The sequence below is a fragment of the Pelecanus crispus genome, chromosome 5 (assembly GCF_030463565.1).
Source record: "Pelecanus crispus isolate bPelCri1 chromosome 5, bPelCri1.pri, whole genome shotgun sequence".
Classification (NCBI taxonomy): Eukaryota; Metazoa; Chordata; class Aves; order Pelecaniformes; family Pelecanidae; genus Pelecanus; species Pelecanus crispus.
Genome location: NC_134647.1, coordinates 33,448,617 through 33,467,985, shown reverse-complemented (window position 1 = coordinate 33,467,985; position 19,369 = coordinate 33,448,617). Strand labels below are relative to the sequence as shown.

The 19,369-nt window shown below is 39.9% G+C and overlaps 1 protein-coding gene across 1 annotated transcript in view; it reads right to left on the bottom strand.

Annotated features, from left to right (window-relative positions):
- The window catches only part of HECW2 (HECT, C2 and WW domain containing E3 ubiquitin protein ligase 2), a 114,205-nt gene that overhangs the window by 61,458 nt on the left and 33,378 nt on the right, over positions 1-19,369 (bottom strand). The window contains exons 2-4 of the mRNA XM_075711711.1: positions 18,876-18,983; positions 5,931-6,025; positions 603-678 (exon numbers count right to left, since the gene is read on the bottom strand). Coding sequence (XP_075567826.1) covers positions 603-678; positions 5,931-6,025; positions 18,876-18,983 — 279 coding nt within the window. The remainder of the gene's footprint in view (positions 1-602; positions 679-5,930; positions 6,026-18,875; positions 18,984-19,369) is intronic.

Sequence of the window (19,369 nt, the reverse complement as noted above, 5' to 3'; positions counted from 1 at the left end):
TTTCTGCTCTACTCCTACAATCTCTACATGTTTTCATTGTCTCTTCAAGATTCAGAAGCAAATTGTTTGTGTCTTTGCTCAAGCTGAATATGCTTTAGTTTCACACAAGACTTCCTGTGAAATAAAGTGCTAATCAGAACAAGTAAAGCTGGTAGGCTGTACCCCTACGGCTGTTTTGCTGTAGTGACAGTTTAGCTCTGTTACAAGCAAAGATTTTTTCCTTTCTAAACCACCATTTGCAACCATTGCTCTTTTACTACCTCGAAGTGATGGAACCAGCTTGTATTTTATTTAGAGGTTAAGTTTTCCACTCTTCAATCTGAGAGGAACCACCCCTTGTGCAAACTGGAAACCTCTCCAAATTTTCAGGCTGGGATCCATCAAATCCGTTTCTTTCACTCCTGGAGATCTATGATTCTGGCTTGTTTTCAACAAACAGAAGTTCTAAAGAAATGACAACCTTCAAGCCACTAGAGTGTGCTCCTACAGAGGCTAATGCAGAAAAGTGTTCTATTTTTGAAGTTATTTAAAACAGCAAATTTTTTTTTTTTTTTTTTTTGGTAACAATAATTTGTGAAACACAGAATAGTGTTGTTTTTTACCTGATAGGGTAAAGCTGACTAACTTCCGAGAGTGCTGGGCTCCGGAAGCACCTTCATCCGTGCCTTCTACTCCCATCTGAAGAGGAAGAAAAAAATGAAATACACCACAGAAGTTTTCATCGGCTTTGTACATGCTTGAGGATGATAATGCAATTGTAAGGTAGTATGCAGGGGAAGAATCTGACCAACTACTGCCTATTTACCATGGACAGGCAAAGCTACGGCATTTGTTTCTAGGAAAATATCATTTATGCCACGCAGTGCTAATACACCAGTACTTGGAATCTTCCAAACAGAACATATATAGGCTAATACATGTGCAGACACTATTAATTGGAGAAAAGGAGACTGTATTTTCTTACAGGTTTCCCTTTTGTAAAATCAAATCAACAGTATGGTTTGGTAGTACATACCAAAGCACCGAGCTGGCCAGTGACAGCATGTGTAACTTTTGTCACTTTCCACAAATAGGTAATTTACTGTGCAACAAAAAAAGCAGACAGATCAAAGAGAGACTAACAAAAGCCTTCAGATCAATGAACAAAAGCTCCTTTTAAACAGAAAAATGCATCATATATCTAAATATGAATGTGGTCTAAAAGCTTATGCTTCAGATTTTCAGGTTTGGTTTCCACTGAAATCTCTTGTTAGGTAAAGTACTACTTCAAAATAAAAAGTTTCTCATGTATTAATGTCTTATTAATGTCTAGGTCTTTCAACTAGCAGAAGAATTCATCTTTCAAGACAGAGATGTGCATCCAGCTGAATAATCTATCATGAAGACATCAGTGAAGCAATCTGTAAGTCAAACATTTCTCCAGGTAGGCACTGCACCCACTCCCAGGCAGAAGAGGTGACACAGCCTGATGAAAAAGCTTCAGTCAAACATGGTGCCAGGGATTAATACTAGTGATAAAACAGGAAGTCATCTATCTATTGAATGACTAAAAAAAAATAAGCTGAATAAAAACTTGCACACCTGTGTGCGTAGATGAAGCATGTAAAGCAGTTTTGAGCAGCTGAACAGTTGTTTGAAGGCTGAACTAGAAGTTACTGGAATTATAAATGATTTCTGGAACCATGGTAGCCACAAGGAACCAGCTTTGCATTAACCAAAACCATAATCATGCCTTTTTATATTGCTTTAAGCTAGTTAATATCATTAGCTTTCAAATACTTCCCACGATGATCAGCAAGCTCATTGGAATTTCATCAGAATTAGCAAACACACGAAATTTCTCCTGTTGCAAAACTCTAGTGCTCTGTATGTAACAAGCAGTCAAACAAAGCGACAAAGAAACAGCCATGACGTTGATGCCTGATGTCCCCATGGGCCTCAGCGGTCTTGTGAGGGAACACACTGTGCCAGCACACACTGCCACCCACCAACCAGCCCATCCCCTTCCCTCACTGCTGGCTTCACGATGCACCTCCATTTTCAGGGCAAGACGTTTCTCACCAGAATGCTCGAAACTACCACTTTCCCACCCAGCATGACATCACTACACCAGTGACTTTGTATGGACACGTAAGCGGTGACAGCTGGTAGTGAAATTACAAGGGCATCAATAGGCTAATTCCAGCCGGATCAGAGTCCCCTCTTCTAGAGACAGATTCCCTGGAAGCAGCAAGGGGCACATCCCCCTGGGATGGTGACGCTGGCCAGGCAGGGCCAGAGGAACGCTATGTATTTCAGTGTACGCTTTGGGGCTTATTCTAACATGCACTGTTTTCTTGTTAAAAACGCTTTTCAGCAACAAAATTCCTCATTCTATATCTATTTTTCTGCTACATCACTGACTCTGAATAATACTGTTTACATTGCTAATCAGTACTTCATTTTCTAGAAAATAGGATTTGCCCATAATTCAGCTATAATAAAATTAATTGTAAGTGTTCCCTAGCATTTCCATGGTTTCACTATATACCCTTTTCCTGTTCCATTATGATCTTAACAGCAATTTCAATTTTTCTGTGCCAAGTACAAAATTTCAACCTAGCATACATGCTTAGATATTTGCACTTACAAAGGCTAACTCATCTGGTGTAACACAGTGTTTCTCAATGCTAGATCAGCCCTTGCATTTCCACTGTTCAAACAAACACAACAGGATGTTAGTTGCTTATCCAAAAATAAGATGGACTGAAACGCCTGTTGTGATATGCCATCAATATGGTGAAAACCAGAAACATATCTCCCACCAAACCATGTAATGTGAAAACACAGAATGATCCAAGTAATCAGGTAACTTATTGCAGCTTAAAAAAAGAGGGTGGGCGTTTGTGACTCTCTTAACCACTTCAATGAACAGCACTTCTGTACCAACAGACATGACCAGTGCCAAGAGAACAAAGTATTCTCTACTACACAGTGCTTAAGCTCAACACCAAAACCATGGAAATGGTGTGAGATACTAATATACCATCTTCCCACAGCATTCTCCTAAGGAAGCTGGCTGCTCATGGCTTGGACGGGCATACTCTTTGCTGGGTAAAAAACTGGCTGGGTGGTCAAGCCCAGGGAGTTGTGGTGAATGAAGTTAAAGCCAGTTGGCGACCAGTCACGAGTGGTGTTCCCCAGGGCTCTGTTCTGGGGCCAGTCTTGTTTAATATATTTATCAACAATCTGGATGAGAGGATTGAGTACGCCCTCAGTAAGTTTGCAGATACACCAAACTAGGTGGGAGTGCTGATCTGCTGGAGGGTAGGATGGCCCTGCAGAGGGATCTGGACAGGCTGGATTGATGGGCCGAGGCCAACTGTATGAGGTTTAACAAGGCCAAGTGCCGGGTCCTGCACTTGGGTCACAACAACCCCATGCAACACTACAGGCTTGGGGAAGAGTGGCTGGAAAGCTGCCTGGCCAAAAAGGACCTGGGGGTGCTGGTTGACAGCCGGCTGAACATGAGCCAGCAGCGTGCCCAGGTGGCCAAGAAGGCCAACAGCATCCTGGCTTGTACCAGGAATGGTGTGGCCAGCAGGAGCAGGGAAGTGATTGTGTCCCTGTATTCAGCGCTGGTGAGGCCGCACCTGGAACCCTGTGTCCAGTTTTGGGCCCCTCAATACAAGAAAGACATTGAGGTGCTGGAGTGTGTTCAGAGAAGGGCAATAAAGCTGGTGAAGGGTCTGGAGCACAAGTCTTATGAGGAGCAGCTGAGGGAACTGGGGTTGTTTAGCCTGGAGAAGAGGAGGCTGAGGGGAGACCTTATTGCTCTCTACAACCACCTGAAAGGAGGTTGTAGTGAGGTGAGTGTTGGTCTCTTCTCCCAAGCAGTTAGCGATAGGACAAGAGGAAACGGGCTCAAGCCGCATCAGGGCAGGTTTAGATTGGATATTAGGAAAAATTTCTTCATGGAAAGAGTAGTCAAGCATTGGAACAGGCTGCCCAGAGAGGTGGTGGAGTCACCATCCCTGGAAGTGTTCAAAAAATGGGTAGATGTGGCACTCTGGGACATGATTTAGTGGACATGGTGGTGTTGGGTTGATGGTTGGACTGATGATCTTAGAGATCCTTTCCAACCTTAATGATTCCTAGTTTTTACTTTCATTAAAAAATAATCCAGCCACCAAGCCAGGAAACATGAAATTATGACTCTACCCTTAACTGGTTTAGTGGTGGACTTGGTAGTGTTAGGTTAATGGTTGGACTGGATGATCTTAAAGGTCTTTTCCAACCTAAACGATTCTATGATTCTATATAATAATAGGTATACTTATGTGTAACTAACCCAACATGGTATTTTTAGGCAGTCTCATCTGAACTGTCATATGACATTCTCATCAGGGAAACTAACAGCTCACTATTACTGGAAGTCTGTAGTGTTAGCGCAAAACAAAAACGTTTATATAAAATTACACCTTCTAGCAGGAGTGTAAATTCTGTAGAATGCCCAGGACCCTGTGCTACCTTTCAAAGGAAAGAAATTTAAATAGCGACAGCCAGTTAACCCCTCAAGATTGACTAATGACTCTGAAAGACAGGCCCTCAGGTAGCTCCCAAGTAAATAAATGCATACTCAAAGACAGAAGTTCAGATGTCCTTTTGTGCAAAAATATTGTCCATAGTATGACAAGGTCAAGAAAACATACAAGTTCAAATGGTTTCTCCATCCAATATAATCATTCTGCTTCTCAGTAACAATATATGCAGCACATAGCCCATTTTAAGGGTTCCTTTGAGATGCATTTTTTCCTTTGTTCAAAGTCAGGCTACCTTACAGTCTGTAGTTTATAAATTGATATGAAAGACAGTGGCTGTCAAGCTCATTAACTGTAACACATTTTCTTCTGTAAAATATCAAGAGTTCATATGCCTGCTGTGACATGGTATTATTCCTAGTCAGATCTGACAATGATCTGACAATTAAATGATGCTATCACCTAGGTCTGTAATTCTAAGAAAAAACATTTAGTATAATGAGATATAAAGTCTGGTATAGCTCCTGCAGTATCATATAGCCATAACATGCACTTGTATATAATACACCACACTGAAAAAGTGCAGGATCAGAATAAAAGCTATTCAGTCTGAATAACTTGTGCTCTAGAGTATCTTCAACACTGCAGCTGTCAAAACAACATCCTGACAGATGTGATCCTAAATATTTGTCAGATAATATCAATGAATCAAATGTGCTGTGAAACTTCATGTCAACTGAAGAGCTAGCCTATTACATAAATTATTTCCATCAAAAGTACTTGGATACAAGTTTGGAAGGCTCTTCTTCCAATACGTATTTAAACAACTAAAAAAACTCCTCTAAAACTTTTAGTATTTCAAAAGAATAAGTCTCATAATGAAAGCATAGTAAGGCAGCAATAATTCTCAATAGTCAGAGAATTATCTAAATTTCAATGGTATATGAACACCCCAAAAAAAACCCAATCAGTAATTTTTGCAAGAGCAGAGTTTTGTGCCGTCTTATTTTTATACTAATAATTGCTATCTCAGCAACAATTTCAGTTTTAATATTAACAAATAATAGGAATAAATTCAGACTTTTAATAAGGATTGTTTGAGTCAGATAACCAGTGTGAAAAATTTCTACTATGGTGTTAAATTACATCAAACTGTAAGCCACAAAATTGAAAGCAAGCAAAATCAAGCTGTTAGCATAAAAGATTTCAGTTAAGCTCAGCGATTTTTACTGTCATTTTACCATGAAAAATATAAAACCAAGAAAAGCATTTCCCAATTTGAATTATTTTTGTCAGGCAATATAGTTTTTTTTCAAAAATTGCAGTTAGTGGTAAAACTAGGAGACTTAATAGGTTTGTCTGACAGTTAATATTATCATCTTATACAATGAACAACTAGGCTAAACTTACCATCACAGCAGGGTTTTTCACAGTGATACATGGAGTAGTAGCTCGGAGCGCTCCACTAACACCATGGTAGTATTTAAAACAGATCTTTATTTCAGCTGGAAAATAAAACAAAAATTGCATTAAACTCTTCATGATTGACCCTAGGCAAAAGAGAGACTATGAAAGGAACACGTGCACACAGGGAGTCATAGTTCACTTCTGTTCATGGAGTCCGATTTTGGGCAGTTCCCTGATACATCTTTGCCGTAAAAGCACACAACAACCGTTAACTGAAATATATTTTCTCTCAACCTGTAGAAAACTGGAAATCTGTCTCAAAGAAAGTCTGAATAGAGTTTTTAACTAAAAAGCTGGTAAAAGCTGCCTTTAAAAAAAAAAATTAACTAGATTATTACTCAGTCATCAAAAAAACAACAGCTCATTTTTTCCAGCTGTTACAGTGAGATGTCCATGGTCACTATTGGGAAGAAATGTCTAAGTATTCACAAGCCACAGTTCACACAAAGCCACTTCTGTAAGTTTTGTATGGGTCCAGAGGAAAAGAAATGAGATCGGTACTGATCTCTGAAGTTCATTTAAACATAACAGGGTTAATTATTATTTTTCAGCAGATTTGTAGGTTTCAAATCAAAAAATAATTACATATATGTTTTATTCTTGAATTATTTAATCATATGAAAATGGGACCTCTCTCTACAGCCTTACACACAGAGGTGGTACTAAAAGTATTATATGTTGTTAATCTATGAAATAGTTAAAGCAACTGATTTTTTTTGCTTCTCAGACAGAAAGTAGCATATTTTGATGAATGCATTAACATATTTTGTGCTGACATAATAATTTAAACAGTGGCATCCTTTTTAGGAAGTTTGAATAGTTTGGGGTTTTTTTCATACGGAAGCAATAATTCTCAAATTAACTACTTACCCCTAATGTAACTGTGATAGAAAGGAGAACAGCACAGGTGAACATGTGCTAAGAGCCCTTGCGTAGCAGCCGTGGCAAGGCGACACGCCTTGTACTACCTTTCCTAACCTTAGGCAAGGGCAAAGAGAACAGATAGGTTACAAGTGTCCCGCCACTCCCTCACAGCCAAAAACAGGATTGCAGAGAATCAGGGTAGAGGCTCAGAATATATTTTTCTGGATTATAATACAACCCTATTTGCTGTAAGGTAACTGTGCATTTTGCTCTGAGTTGATTCTTACAAGATGGAGGAGAAAAGAAATCATCAGATCATCTATTCTGGTTATTATTGTGCTCTTTGCTGCCCCTTCTCCCCTTCACAAAATGAATGTTGACTTATGGACTCCAGAACTATACCCAGTACCCCAGCATCACCCTCACCAAAGCTGAATGGGGGGGCAGGGTTGGGAGGATCATTCCCATGGTCCTACAAGGTGCTCCTCTGCTTATATATCCAAGAAATGCATTATGGCTCCTCATCACAGGTTACATAGCAAGTTGATGTTGAAGTGCAGGACACATGGCCTACATGCCTTTCATTCTGAAGTCAGCAGTATCAAAATTAATTTTATTTGGCTCTGCCTAGCTTGCTAAATCATCCTATACGGATCTTCAATTGCTTTTATTCATTCCACTAATTCTCATATCATCCATAGATGAAATCAGTAGGAACCCTGGCTTTCAAACCACTGATGAAAATGTTTAAGAGTACTGCATCTTTTATTAACTCCTGCAGAGCCTCACTAATAAGATTTTGCTTTTTGTGTAACCTGTCAAACCTTTTACTATCAGTATGCCAATCCAAAAATACCCTTGATCCTGGTAAAATAAAAGAATAAACAGACACAACTTGAAGATGAGACAAAATACTGTAAAATACAAGCTCTTAAAGTTTAGATTCTGCGTTAGCCCTACAGGTGTTCTGGCATTCCAGTAGCAGTGGAGATGTAAGTATGGGTAACCATGCTATTAATATGCTGTTCAGTGTACTCTTGAAAGCTCATTCTATATGAGTAGGATCCACCATTCAATGATCTGTCTTCAGAAATACTTCAACAAGAAATTAAGAATAGAGCATCCAGTTATCTCCCCTTTGTGTGTTGGGACCTTCTGTTACTTCACGACGGGCGGCAGGGGGCGGGGGGGAGGAAGTAACTTACCTAATTCTGCAGCTTATATTTCCGCTACTATTTCAATATAATCAGCTATGAAAAAGGGTTACTGAGACATTCACTACTAGGATGATTCTTGTCAGACTCTGGAAGAAGTTGCATGACACATACCTGAAGGAAGCTTGAACCACTTTACATGGGAACACAGGAAAAGATGAATGCTGGACCATGTTTCTGGTCCCACTGAATAAAGTTTTGCTTGCTAAACTGCATTTATTGCAAACAAAAGAGTATTATGTTTAACCGAAGCCTGACCTCCACTGTTGTTCCTCTGCATTCTTCCAACCCAGCAGAACAGCTATAATTATGGCTGCCCTTGATCCTGTGGGATTTTCCCTATCTGGAACAATCTCTTTGTTTTCCTTCTCCATTGGGATAACTCTTCTGTGTGAGGTTGATGAGGGTTTACTTCTGGGTACAGAAATCGCCACAGGCAGACAGAAATGGCTGCAGAGAGGCAGGCAGAAATTATAGCAGCCAGTTCAGACAGACCAGAGGATGTGCATGAAAGTCTTGGCAGTTGAATTCCTCTGACTTGGTTTAACAATATGTCAGTAGTTCTAAAATACAAAACTGCAGTATTTTCTATAAGGTTTTGAGACATACAGCATGATTCCTTGAGGGTCAAGGTATTCCATTACTGCGAGATAAAATACCCACTTATCCCTATGCACAAAGATCAGAAATCCATCCTGTAAGCCTGCTCAGACAAAAAGGATTATTTATTTCTTTTTAAATTTGCTACAGTTGCAGGTCAACATTTATTTACTATCATCCTCCCAGAACAAAGAGGAGGCACCTCAGAACTACCCTTCAAAGGAAAAGTGTCTGGCTGACAGTGCCTCCAGGGACTTAGGAGGTGGAGGAGCTGCTGGTCCAACTTCCTCCTTACAGCTCAGTTCATACACACAGTCAAAACATGGTCTATTTACCACAAGCTTTACATAAAAATTCAAAATGCAAACAGGATTTCTAATCACCTACAGAGGTTTATCAGACCTAAAAATTATGGGTCAGGACCTGCAGGTTCTTCCTTAACTGAGCAATTCTGTTGACCTAACAACAATGCTTATATCCAAATGGACATACAAGAATTTCTAGCTCACATAAAATTCGACTTTCAGCACACGCAAAAGTTGGCAGCATTTATACCAAGTGCTGGACTCTCCACATTGTAAAACGCACATATTAAGTAACCAGGACTCAAGTCTTGAGCATCTCTTAATCACACTGTAAGCATATTATGACTACATGAGAGCATGGTAAGACAACAAACTATTTCACCAAGACTTTTACTTCCCAGCTACATTGCTTAGCTTTATTGCAACCCAAACTTTATTTTGCAGAGAGTTTCTGGAGCTGCTGCTTATTCAGTCTGTTGTCACTGACTACCTTCTCTCAATCCATCACTTCTGAAAAGAACCTAGCGATGGAAAGGTTATCAGCTGCTGCTTCTACCCACAGATACTCCATAACATGATGGTGGACAGACATTTGTTACATATTCTCACTATGCTGACATGTACATTCCTCTACAGGCTGAAATGCAATGCTACGAGCTCTGGATCCTCAGATTTCCTTCTCTCAATGACTTCTATAAGCATACAATACTTTTCAATACCTGTATGTGGCTGGTGGTGGAAGAAAACAATGTTTGATTCAAGAAATAGATCTGACGATCCCTTTCATATAAACTAAATTAAAAAAAGATCTAGAAGATCTATTGCTAGAAATAATTAGAAAAAGCAGGGCACTTAAAAACATGACACTGAGCCTTTTTTTCCCACTTCCCAACAGAAGCAGCACTGATTTGGTTTGGGCTTTATACAGCACTACACACAGGAACAGCAGACCTGCTGTTAGCATTGTGTGGACAGGATTAACACAAGAGAAGCTGTACTTGAAATTCAGCACAAAATGTAAAATGGGCCACCCAGCACAAGCATGCAGACATTGCCAAAGTGAATACGGGTTTGTAGGACTGGATCTTGTATATAGCAAGAATACAATCCCTTCATAGGACCAGAGACAGCTAAGTTGGTTTTTTTTTTTTTTCATGGCTAATAATGCTAGAAACTGCAGCTAATACTTAACAGTAAAAGAAATTTCAGAGGAACCCTGTCAGTTCAAAACAGCTGATGATCTAGCTTTTTGACACTTCTTGTACCATGTTATCAGGAAAAAAATGTTGATTAGAACTTTTTCTTCTTGATGACCGATGGATTCCTGAGCTTCACATGTTTGAAAATAGGTTATCTGTGGCTGTTCCTGATAGAACACATCTCAGCCTACTACCTATAAGTAAGGCCCCATAAATACACAGATGTCTTCAGAAACAGTAAATTCAATTATCTGCAAACAGGACTTTAATACTTACAGAGTTGAGTTCAATGCCATACTAATACACACACTTCCTCTGAACTGTTCCATACTACAAACTGCACAACAGCATGTGTCATCTACAGAGGTTACCCAGTTTCCTTCATTCCTCCTGCCACCTTGCTTTCATGTGTTTCCTTTAGCGGAACACTTGCACTTCTCTTTTTTCTTTCCTACTTCTTCCTCCCTCAACAAGCTAATTAGCTTGCTTTGTATGTGATCTGTAATGAAAAAGTTAATAGCAGTAAATCCAGCAAGGGAAAGACACCTGTACCTGATGGCTAGACTATTTGCTGTCTCATTAAAGAAAAATATGACCTTTCAGAACAAAAAGTATTTTCATTCATGGGAGAAAAAAAATTACTGTACCTAGCTCTGTGTTCTTGATACCACACACACACCACTGTCACTGACATTCCTCCAGACATCATACAGACCACAAGAAATTCCTTCTTCATTTAAAAGGAAGACAAAAATTAAATTGGGGTATCTATGATTCTTTAAAAGTTATCACACAGCCACATAAAAAGTGATCTATATGTTAATTAATCTGAATATATATGTTAATTAATCTGAACACTCCATAAAACCATAATCCCCTTCTTTAAAAGCCAATAGCTGTTATCATTTTATAACCATAGTTTTACAGCTTAGGTCCATTACATAAAAATGTTGGAATTAACAAAGGTTTGTGGGACTCAAACATTGACATTTGAATTTCAAAAGAACTCCTGCATGAAATTTCAGCGTTGTACTTCCCTCTGTGGACCATACACTCTTGTCTCTTCAGCAGTAAAGAGATCAGCTTACACCAAATAATATCTTGTTTTTAAAACACCACTAATTCCCCGAAGTCCCCCACTTTAACTATCTTTTTACTGCCTTTAACTTTACCCATCAAAAAATTGCTTTAGGATAGAAGAAAGATACTCAGAATACATGAACTTGGAATACGTAAACACATTAACATAATTCTAGAAAAATGCATTCTTTCCAGGAAACTAATGATTCAGGAAAACAAACCAGTTCACTATAAAAACTTTGCTCCAGATATACCCTAGTCAAATGAAACGCCTATATGAGAGGTGGAATCACCCCACACTCCATTGAGAAGGGATGGGCAGAGACACCTCCAAAACACATGTCAAATCCTAGCTGGGTTATAACAGTCTGTGGAGGTAAACAGAGCTCCTGGTTAACTAACTGTATGGAAACCGCACAGTAGCTAATAGCTCTTGGACACTGCAGCTAGATGCCAGAAGTTACTTTACTTGAGCTAAATCCATGGCTCTCTGCAGATATAAACAAATGCCCTCCAACATTCAATGAGGAAAAAGCAGACATCACATAAACTCATCTGAAAAATATGAGAGCATGTTCTGCGAAACTTACTGAAGAAAACTTTGTCACTAGAACAAATTAAATCACTCACATTCAGGCTTTACAAAGCTATAATGGGAGATGCAATCCAGGGAAAAGGCACTGGGTTAAACCCTAATTTTTCCCAGCTGAACCCAAACACCTCATAGACAACTGCAGGAATTCAGAAGTGCTCTGCACATCCTGCCAGTTGAATTTCTTCTCCTTAGCATAACAGCTCAGTGAACACAACCTTTATGGACATTTAGCATTCTGTTCTCTGCATCTCTTCAACCATGTACCTTTTTGATTACTTCCTAGTGGGAACAGCACAGCATAACAAACAACACAGCAGCAGAACACAAGCGTCAAAACGGCTACCTCCGGGTACTTGCCATCTCCCTCACCACATATATCATAGAATTTATTTTACAGAAGGAATGATAAAAAAAAAAAAAACTATAAAGTGACTTAAGCAGACTTACAGAAAGCTTTTTAGATAAACTAGGATCAATAACAGAAAACGCTTGTGTCCCAGTGGTGTCTCTTCATCTAACCTGCTTCAAAGAAAACTACTTGGACAAATGGTTGTTCTGATAACAGAGCCTACCTATCCCTGCCAGCCTGCTCACTTTGCTGTCACTCTGAGACATTCTTATTCACAGTCATGAGCATTGCCTATTATATTGCAGTTTGGCAAAGCATTTACTTGTAATCTAACCTTCAAAACAAAACACTTGGGGTATTATGTGCTTAAGGAAGTCAACAAGGCTTGCCACAAATGTAAAAAATACAAGACCTGATCCCATTTCAGTTATTTGTGATACTCAAAAATAGCTGTTAGGAGACAACAGATATAAATAGCAGAAGAATAATAGAAGTATTTCTAACTCCGTGAATGTGTTTATAAATAGGGTAGGGACAATAATCACGAGTCCCCAGACAGACCACTGAAAGGGCACTGGTTGCAGGGCGCTACACAGACAAGTGTTCCAGGATCAGAACAATTCCATGTGAGAAACCCATGACCTTTACAGAATTTAATTTAAATGGTCAAAAAAATATAAAGACTGGATACAAGTGGTGAATTACGTTGACAGAACATTCATTCACATTCACCATTTTGGTCAAAATCACTAAAAATACTAAACTGTGCTCATATCTCCAGTAACAACAACTCTTGCTACAGCAGCCCTCTTAAAAGCTAAAAGCACATCAAGTTAAATTATTAAACTGGTATTTTTTTTCCTTCAATATACATTAGCTTTTTTAACAAAAAAGGGAGCTGGGAGTCTGCTCTGCTAGCTACAAAGTATGGCAGTTTCAGTCTCAATACACTAGTTTTGCAAAAGTTATAATTTCATGGAAATAGGGACTGAATACAGAGAACTCCACACAAAACCTCACTTGTAACATGAAACCAGTGTAATGCAAACACATATATTACCACGTTTTCTGACTATATCTCATAGCCTACTCATGCCACAAACCCGAGATTTTACGTACAAAACAGACGGCATCTGTGCAGCCACTGCATCTGAGTATCGCAGTGTGGCACCAGAAGTAATTTAACTACAAACATCCCAAGGGTGACTGGGAAATGATTGATGTGACAAGACTGGCAGTCTCTGGATGAATCCCAACAGCTGCCAGTATGGATTACTGTTCCAGACATCAAGTCACAGCATCAGTAAAGGAAATATATGCAAATCAATGTATTCCTATTCTACTCACAGTAATGACTATGGTATCAACTGTTATAAATAACAACAAATACATTACACTACAGGTAAAGTAAGTGAAGGTGTTTCTTGTGGATACTGTAATTAATACTCATGGGACCAAGGCTGTAACTTCCTAACACAAGTCCACTCCAGTCTCAAAGGAGGCTCTTGGCCTACACCTTACTAATAAACCAGGCAGGACCATGGTAGGGACTCAAGTATGAGCACATGACCATCCATACTGCTGAACAGTGACCTGACACAGGGGGAAGAGTTGGCTGCATGGGCGCAAGCCACGCTGTGTCACTTGCTCCCAGCAGCAGCAAATAGCCCCTGGTCTGTTTTACCTATTAGAACAAGTACAGTTTTAACTTCTGGGGACTTTGTATATGGAAGTGCATAAGCACCAGTTACCTGTTGCATGCCAGTGACTGTACTAAACTGAATCTCCCTCCCATGGCACCTCCAACATGACCTGTCCTTCCCCATATTGCAGAAGACTGACTTATAAATGAGTTTATAAATGAGCACCAGCTTTTATCAACTAGTCTTCATAAAACTCAAGCTTCCTTGCACATGCTTTTTCTAATCACCAGCCTTTCCATGGATTATTTCACTACCTCCTTCTGCTAGCTCTGTTCTCCATAAGGAATACCATCATCTCTGTTCCACCACAATGCCCCAAAGGGAGCCCCTGCCATCCCAAGCTCACAGAGTGCTACACCCAGAGAAACACTCTGCCATCTAAAATCACTCCTGAGACAATTGCAGCCTCTCTTGTACCAGAAACTAGAGGTCCTGACTTAAGGACCTGAACAGTCTGATGTCATGCTAAATACCAGATGACCACACCAAATGCAAAAGCATTATGCTGTGTTGCACCTTCATACTATTGCCACTTGTTCAGAATAATATTCCTTGAATTTGTTCTTTCCTTTTACAGAAGGATGAAAAAACAACTTGAGGGAGCCATCTAGTGAGTAATTGTTTTCCTTCCCCCACATTTTAGCAAGCCTTAGAGCAGGATGTTTTAAAGCCACCTCTACCACATGAGAGTAAGGAAACACCATCTCGGGGACAGGGATGCTCAAATTCACCTTCTTGAATCTCTAAAATGACAGAGTTCCCTTTCATGCTTTCACTTTTGCTCTTTCCCCAGGGAAACGAAAGAGGAGCACCTGTCTCCATACTGGTTGGCTCTGCAGTTCAGAGCCACTCACTTTGTCTCTAGGTGACAGCTTAAGGAGAGCAGCTGTTTGTGATCATGAGCTGGACTTTGTACTTTGCAAGTATTTTCTTTCTCCTTTGCATACTCTTCTCCCCTCACCCCCCTTCCTCAGCCACTCCCCTTCAGAAGCTGCTTATATTTCTGGAATACATTAAGTTCATTCCTCATTATTCCTCATTATTCCACTGTTGATTCCTTTGATTCTCCTTTCTCAGGGTAGAGTCTACAGATTTTTTGGTGTTGATTTTTGTCTAAAGCAAGTGAGAGTTTTCTTTGATCATCCTTGTTTTGCTAATTTTGGATGCTTTGGGGAGAATTAATGTCTGGGTTTAGTATGAAGATGATGAGACTCTCCCTGCCCTTCTTTCTGCAGGTTGCTTGATCTGAATGGAGCAGATGGCAAACTATGACTTTACATGTTACTTGCTTGGGAAATAGGAGATGCTGAATCCATAGAGAGGGGTTGTAAGAGGAATAAATGGAACGACTGAAAAATTGAGTTACAAGACTGTAGATATACAGTAATGCAAAATTCAGAAAAATTCTTATCTAAGGCCTACCTTTAAGCACAAGCATAAGTTCCGCAGACCTCAGTGAAACTAGTAATAAGTTTACAATTATGGTGATGGAAAAACAGCTTCCCAAATTAAGCCATAAGATGCTTTTCTTAAAAGATACAAATCTAAGGATTGCAGAAGGAGTCTGAGGCCCAATTCAGCTGACTCCCACTGAGCAGAGCAGAGGAGGAGAATCACCTCCCTCGACCTACTGGCCACGCTTCTTTTGATGCAGCCCAGGATACAGTTGGCTTTCTGGGCTGCAGGCGCACATTGCCGGCTCATGTCCAGCTTTTCATCCACCAGTACCCCCAAGTCCTTCTCCGCAGGACTGCTCTCAATCCCTTCATCCCCCAGCCTGTATTGATACGAGGGGTTGCCCTGACCCAGGTGCAGGACTTTGCACTTGGCCTTGTTGAACCTTATGAGGTTCACATGGGCTCACTTCTCCAGCTTGTCCAAGTCCCTCTGGATGGCATCCCATCCCTCAAGCATGTCAACTGCACCACTCAGCTTGGTGTCATCTGCAAATTTGCTAAGGGTGTACTCAATCCCATTGTCTACGTCATTGATAAAGACATTAAATGGTACTGGTCCCAGTACAGACCCCTGAGGGACACCACTCATCACCAATCTCCATCTGGGCATCGAGCTATAGACTACTACCTTCTGGATGTGACCATCCAATCAATTCCTTATCCACTGAACAGTCCATCCATCAAATCCGTATCTCTCCATTTTAGAGAGGAGGATGTTGTGGGGAACTGTGTCAAAGGCCTTACACAAGTCCAGATAGATGACATCCATAGCTCTTCCCTTGGCCACTGATGTAGTCCATCATAGAAGGCCACTAGGTTGGTCAGGCAGGACTTGCCCTTGGTGAAGCCATGCTGGCTGTCTTCAATCACCTCCCTGTCCTGGCAATGAAGCTCTGGCAACGAAGCACGGTCAAGTTCCTAATGGTCTGCTGCATATCATTACTGTGAGGAGTAAATATGACAAAACCCTAATACCATGACCTGTATCTGATATATTGTGTCTCTTTGCAAAGAGATTTCTAAACATAAGAAATCTACAACTGTAGAGTTGTTTCCAAAATTTGGAAAATAATGGCAGATTAAAGCATCAGAGATACCTTAACTTCAATAATCAGGCACATATTTACTGGGGATGTTAGCCTCTCTGTTTACCTCTCTCTCTCGCTCCCTTGCTATGACAGTGGCATCACATGCAGCGCTACACAGAGACTACAAATTATATCAGCACCGTGGCAGCAAAAAGAGGCTAACAGGGGAGCTAAGTTCGTCTCTGTGGCTGGGACAGGCTGGGCAGTGTCAGTGTCTGCAGAGCATGGTGAAAACCCTGACAGCACAGCTCTTCCCACACCCGGTCTGGTGCTGCACCGCAGAGGCAGTAACACTGTGGTTGTACCTGAACTGCATAGCCACCTGCTGTGTTTGCCTGTGCTGTGATTTAGTGATTTGAGGAATAAAAGAGAAAAGAAAAAAAAGAACGGGGGGGGGGGGGGGGAAGCAGCTGCTTGTAGTTGCATCAGAGTTGTTTCGCCCCCTATAAGGTAAAAGAAAAAGCCTTGCTGAGCAAACATGGTCACATATCTGTGGAGCCTTCTAGTTTAAAAAGTGGAATCAGAAATTCCGTGAAGTGTTTCAGTGCAATTTTTGGCCTCTCACACAAGTGTCACTGGTGACATATTTATCTGCCATACTATGTGCTATAGCAACATATGCTTATAAACGTTCCTTTTTACAGTTCTCAGCTGCTGCGTAATTGCTTGTTTCTTGTTCATTGTATGGCAGTAGAACTGTTCATTAGTAAAGCCAACCACAACCAAAGAACATATATCCTGCACTCTTCATATCTGTTGGTTGCAAAGTGCAGTTAGTTGTAAAGTGCAAAGTCAGTTGCAGCTGATGTGGACTTGGTAGTGTAGGTTAATGGTTGGACTGGATGATCTTGACGGTCTTTTCCAACCTGAACGATTCTATGATTCTATGACTTTAAGTCAAAACTACTAGTTATTGAAGCATTAGCCAAGGTTACTCACATGAACTAAAAATGTTGTTCAGGGGCCGTATCTCCATGCATTATGGAGCAACACATAACCAGCTAAAAGATACAGACAAACATCCTTGAAGTCAAACTGCCTGTATTGGCAACAATACTTATAGAATATATGTACAAGAAAGAGAGGCAATTAATTCTTCTAATATACATTTTAATCTGCTTTAATATACCACTGTCTTTGGCACCAGGAAAGTTAATTATCTTGATCTTTATTATTTTCTTGATCTTCATCTTCAGTTCAATCATTTTTTCCTATAAAGAACTGAAATTGAATTTATTTTTATCCTATTAAAGCTTGCTTTTTTTTTTGTTAAAGAAATGTGCTACATAACGCATAGGGTAACTTGGCAAGATTCAATGATGAGTTCTAGAAATAAGAGGTTTTAATAATTATTTATAGTACAGGGTATACAACACCTATTGAAATACATGTATTGCTGTTATATCAGTTAATTAGAAGAAAAATTTCTGCCAAGACCTACAGTTAGCAGCACTGCAGTCTACAGTGAAGTAACAAAGTGAGAGTATTTTTTTTTCTTTTTTTTTAATTTATGAAGGAAGTTTCATTGCTGTCAGGCTAAACAGGTGGTAGAGCAGCTCACGGTGCTTTTGGGACTGATTGCCACTTGGAGGCTTGGCATATCAGAGTTTCCAGCAAGCTCAGACACAACATCCTAGGATTAGAACATCAATTTCTTTAGGGGATCATATACTTCAGATAAGATAGCTCCTTTTCATCAAAAAGCAAAAAACAAAGGAATAAGAATAATAATTTTTTTTTTTTTTTTTTTTTTTTTTTTTTTTTTTTTTTTTTTTTTTTTAAAAAAAGGCACATAGTAGAGTGGCTCAGCTTCCTATAAAACCTGGTTGCCTAAGGGAGTGGCATAGCTCTCCAATTTGAAGCTTGGCTACCAGTACTCATTATGGAGTTCAGCTGAAGACTTTTTCTTCCAGTCACATAGACACTCTCAATATTTCAAAACCTAGTGGGTTTCCCAGTGCAACAAAACTTCAGTTGAGAAATCCTGATGGAACTGGACAGGAGGCTGGCACTTCCTAGAGACAAATCTAACCTTCATACTAACAAACATTAGCAAGCCCTACTAGCTTATTACCTTTTCCTTTGTGTGCATTTACCATTAATCTTTGTCCAGCTGAAATTTTAAACTTCTTGGGAAGGGACTTCATCTTTCAATGCATATATACTATATGACATTGCACAAGGCAATTTCTTCCTCCTTTAAACTGAAGCATCTAAGAACATCCCGCGAATACAAATGTACATTTAAGCTGAACTCCATTTTCATAATGTCCAGCAAACGCACTGGAAAATGCTGCCCCTTAGAGCAATACGATCAATTCCTTTGGTATATCAGAGGGATTGACAAAATGGATATCAAATGCCACCCTGTTGACTTGCCTTGACACAAAGGCATGCTTGCCTTTGGATATCCATTGGATAAATAGGTACTCACATTCCATAAAATAGGGGCCAGGTTCAATTCGCCATACAATTTGTCCTTTTTGCGTGCCAGTCACTCCCCGATTCTTGGAATCCCAGAAATTGGCTGGAGAGTTCTCATCTGAAAGAGGAGAAAAAAAAAAAATTGTCAAATAGTATTTATAATAGTAGCTTTCTTGGTTTTCTGTTTCAAGAGGCCCAGATACAAAAAATTACTTGTGCTAAAAAATAAATAAAGTAATAATTACCCCCCTGCCCCCCAACTGGCAAAAGATAAATGGCTTCTCTTTTACAGTTGTTAGTTAGGTGAATTTATGCAGAGTGAGCAGACATATATACAGCCAAAGTAAATTTATGGTTTCCTGTAAGAAGTGACCTGCCAAGGTAAAGTATTAAATTCCAAAACTTCCCTACATCAACAGAGAGGCTATTTGGAGTGTATAGCTGATTGCAACTTCATCACAGAGTTACCACACTGTTTTATACAGCGGTCCTGCTCTGTGACGT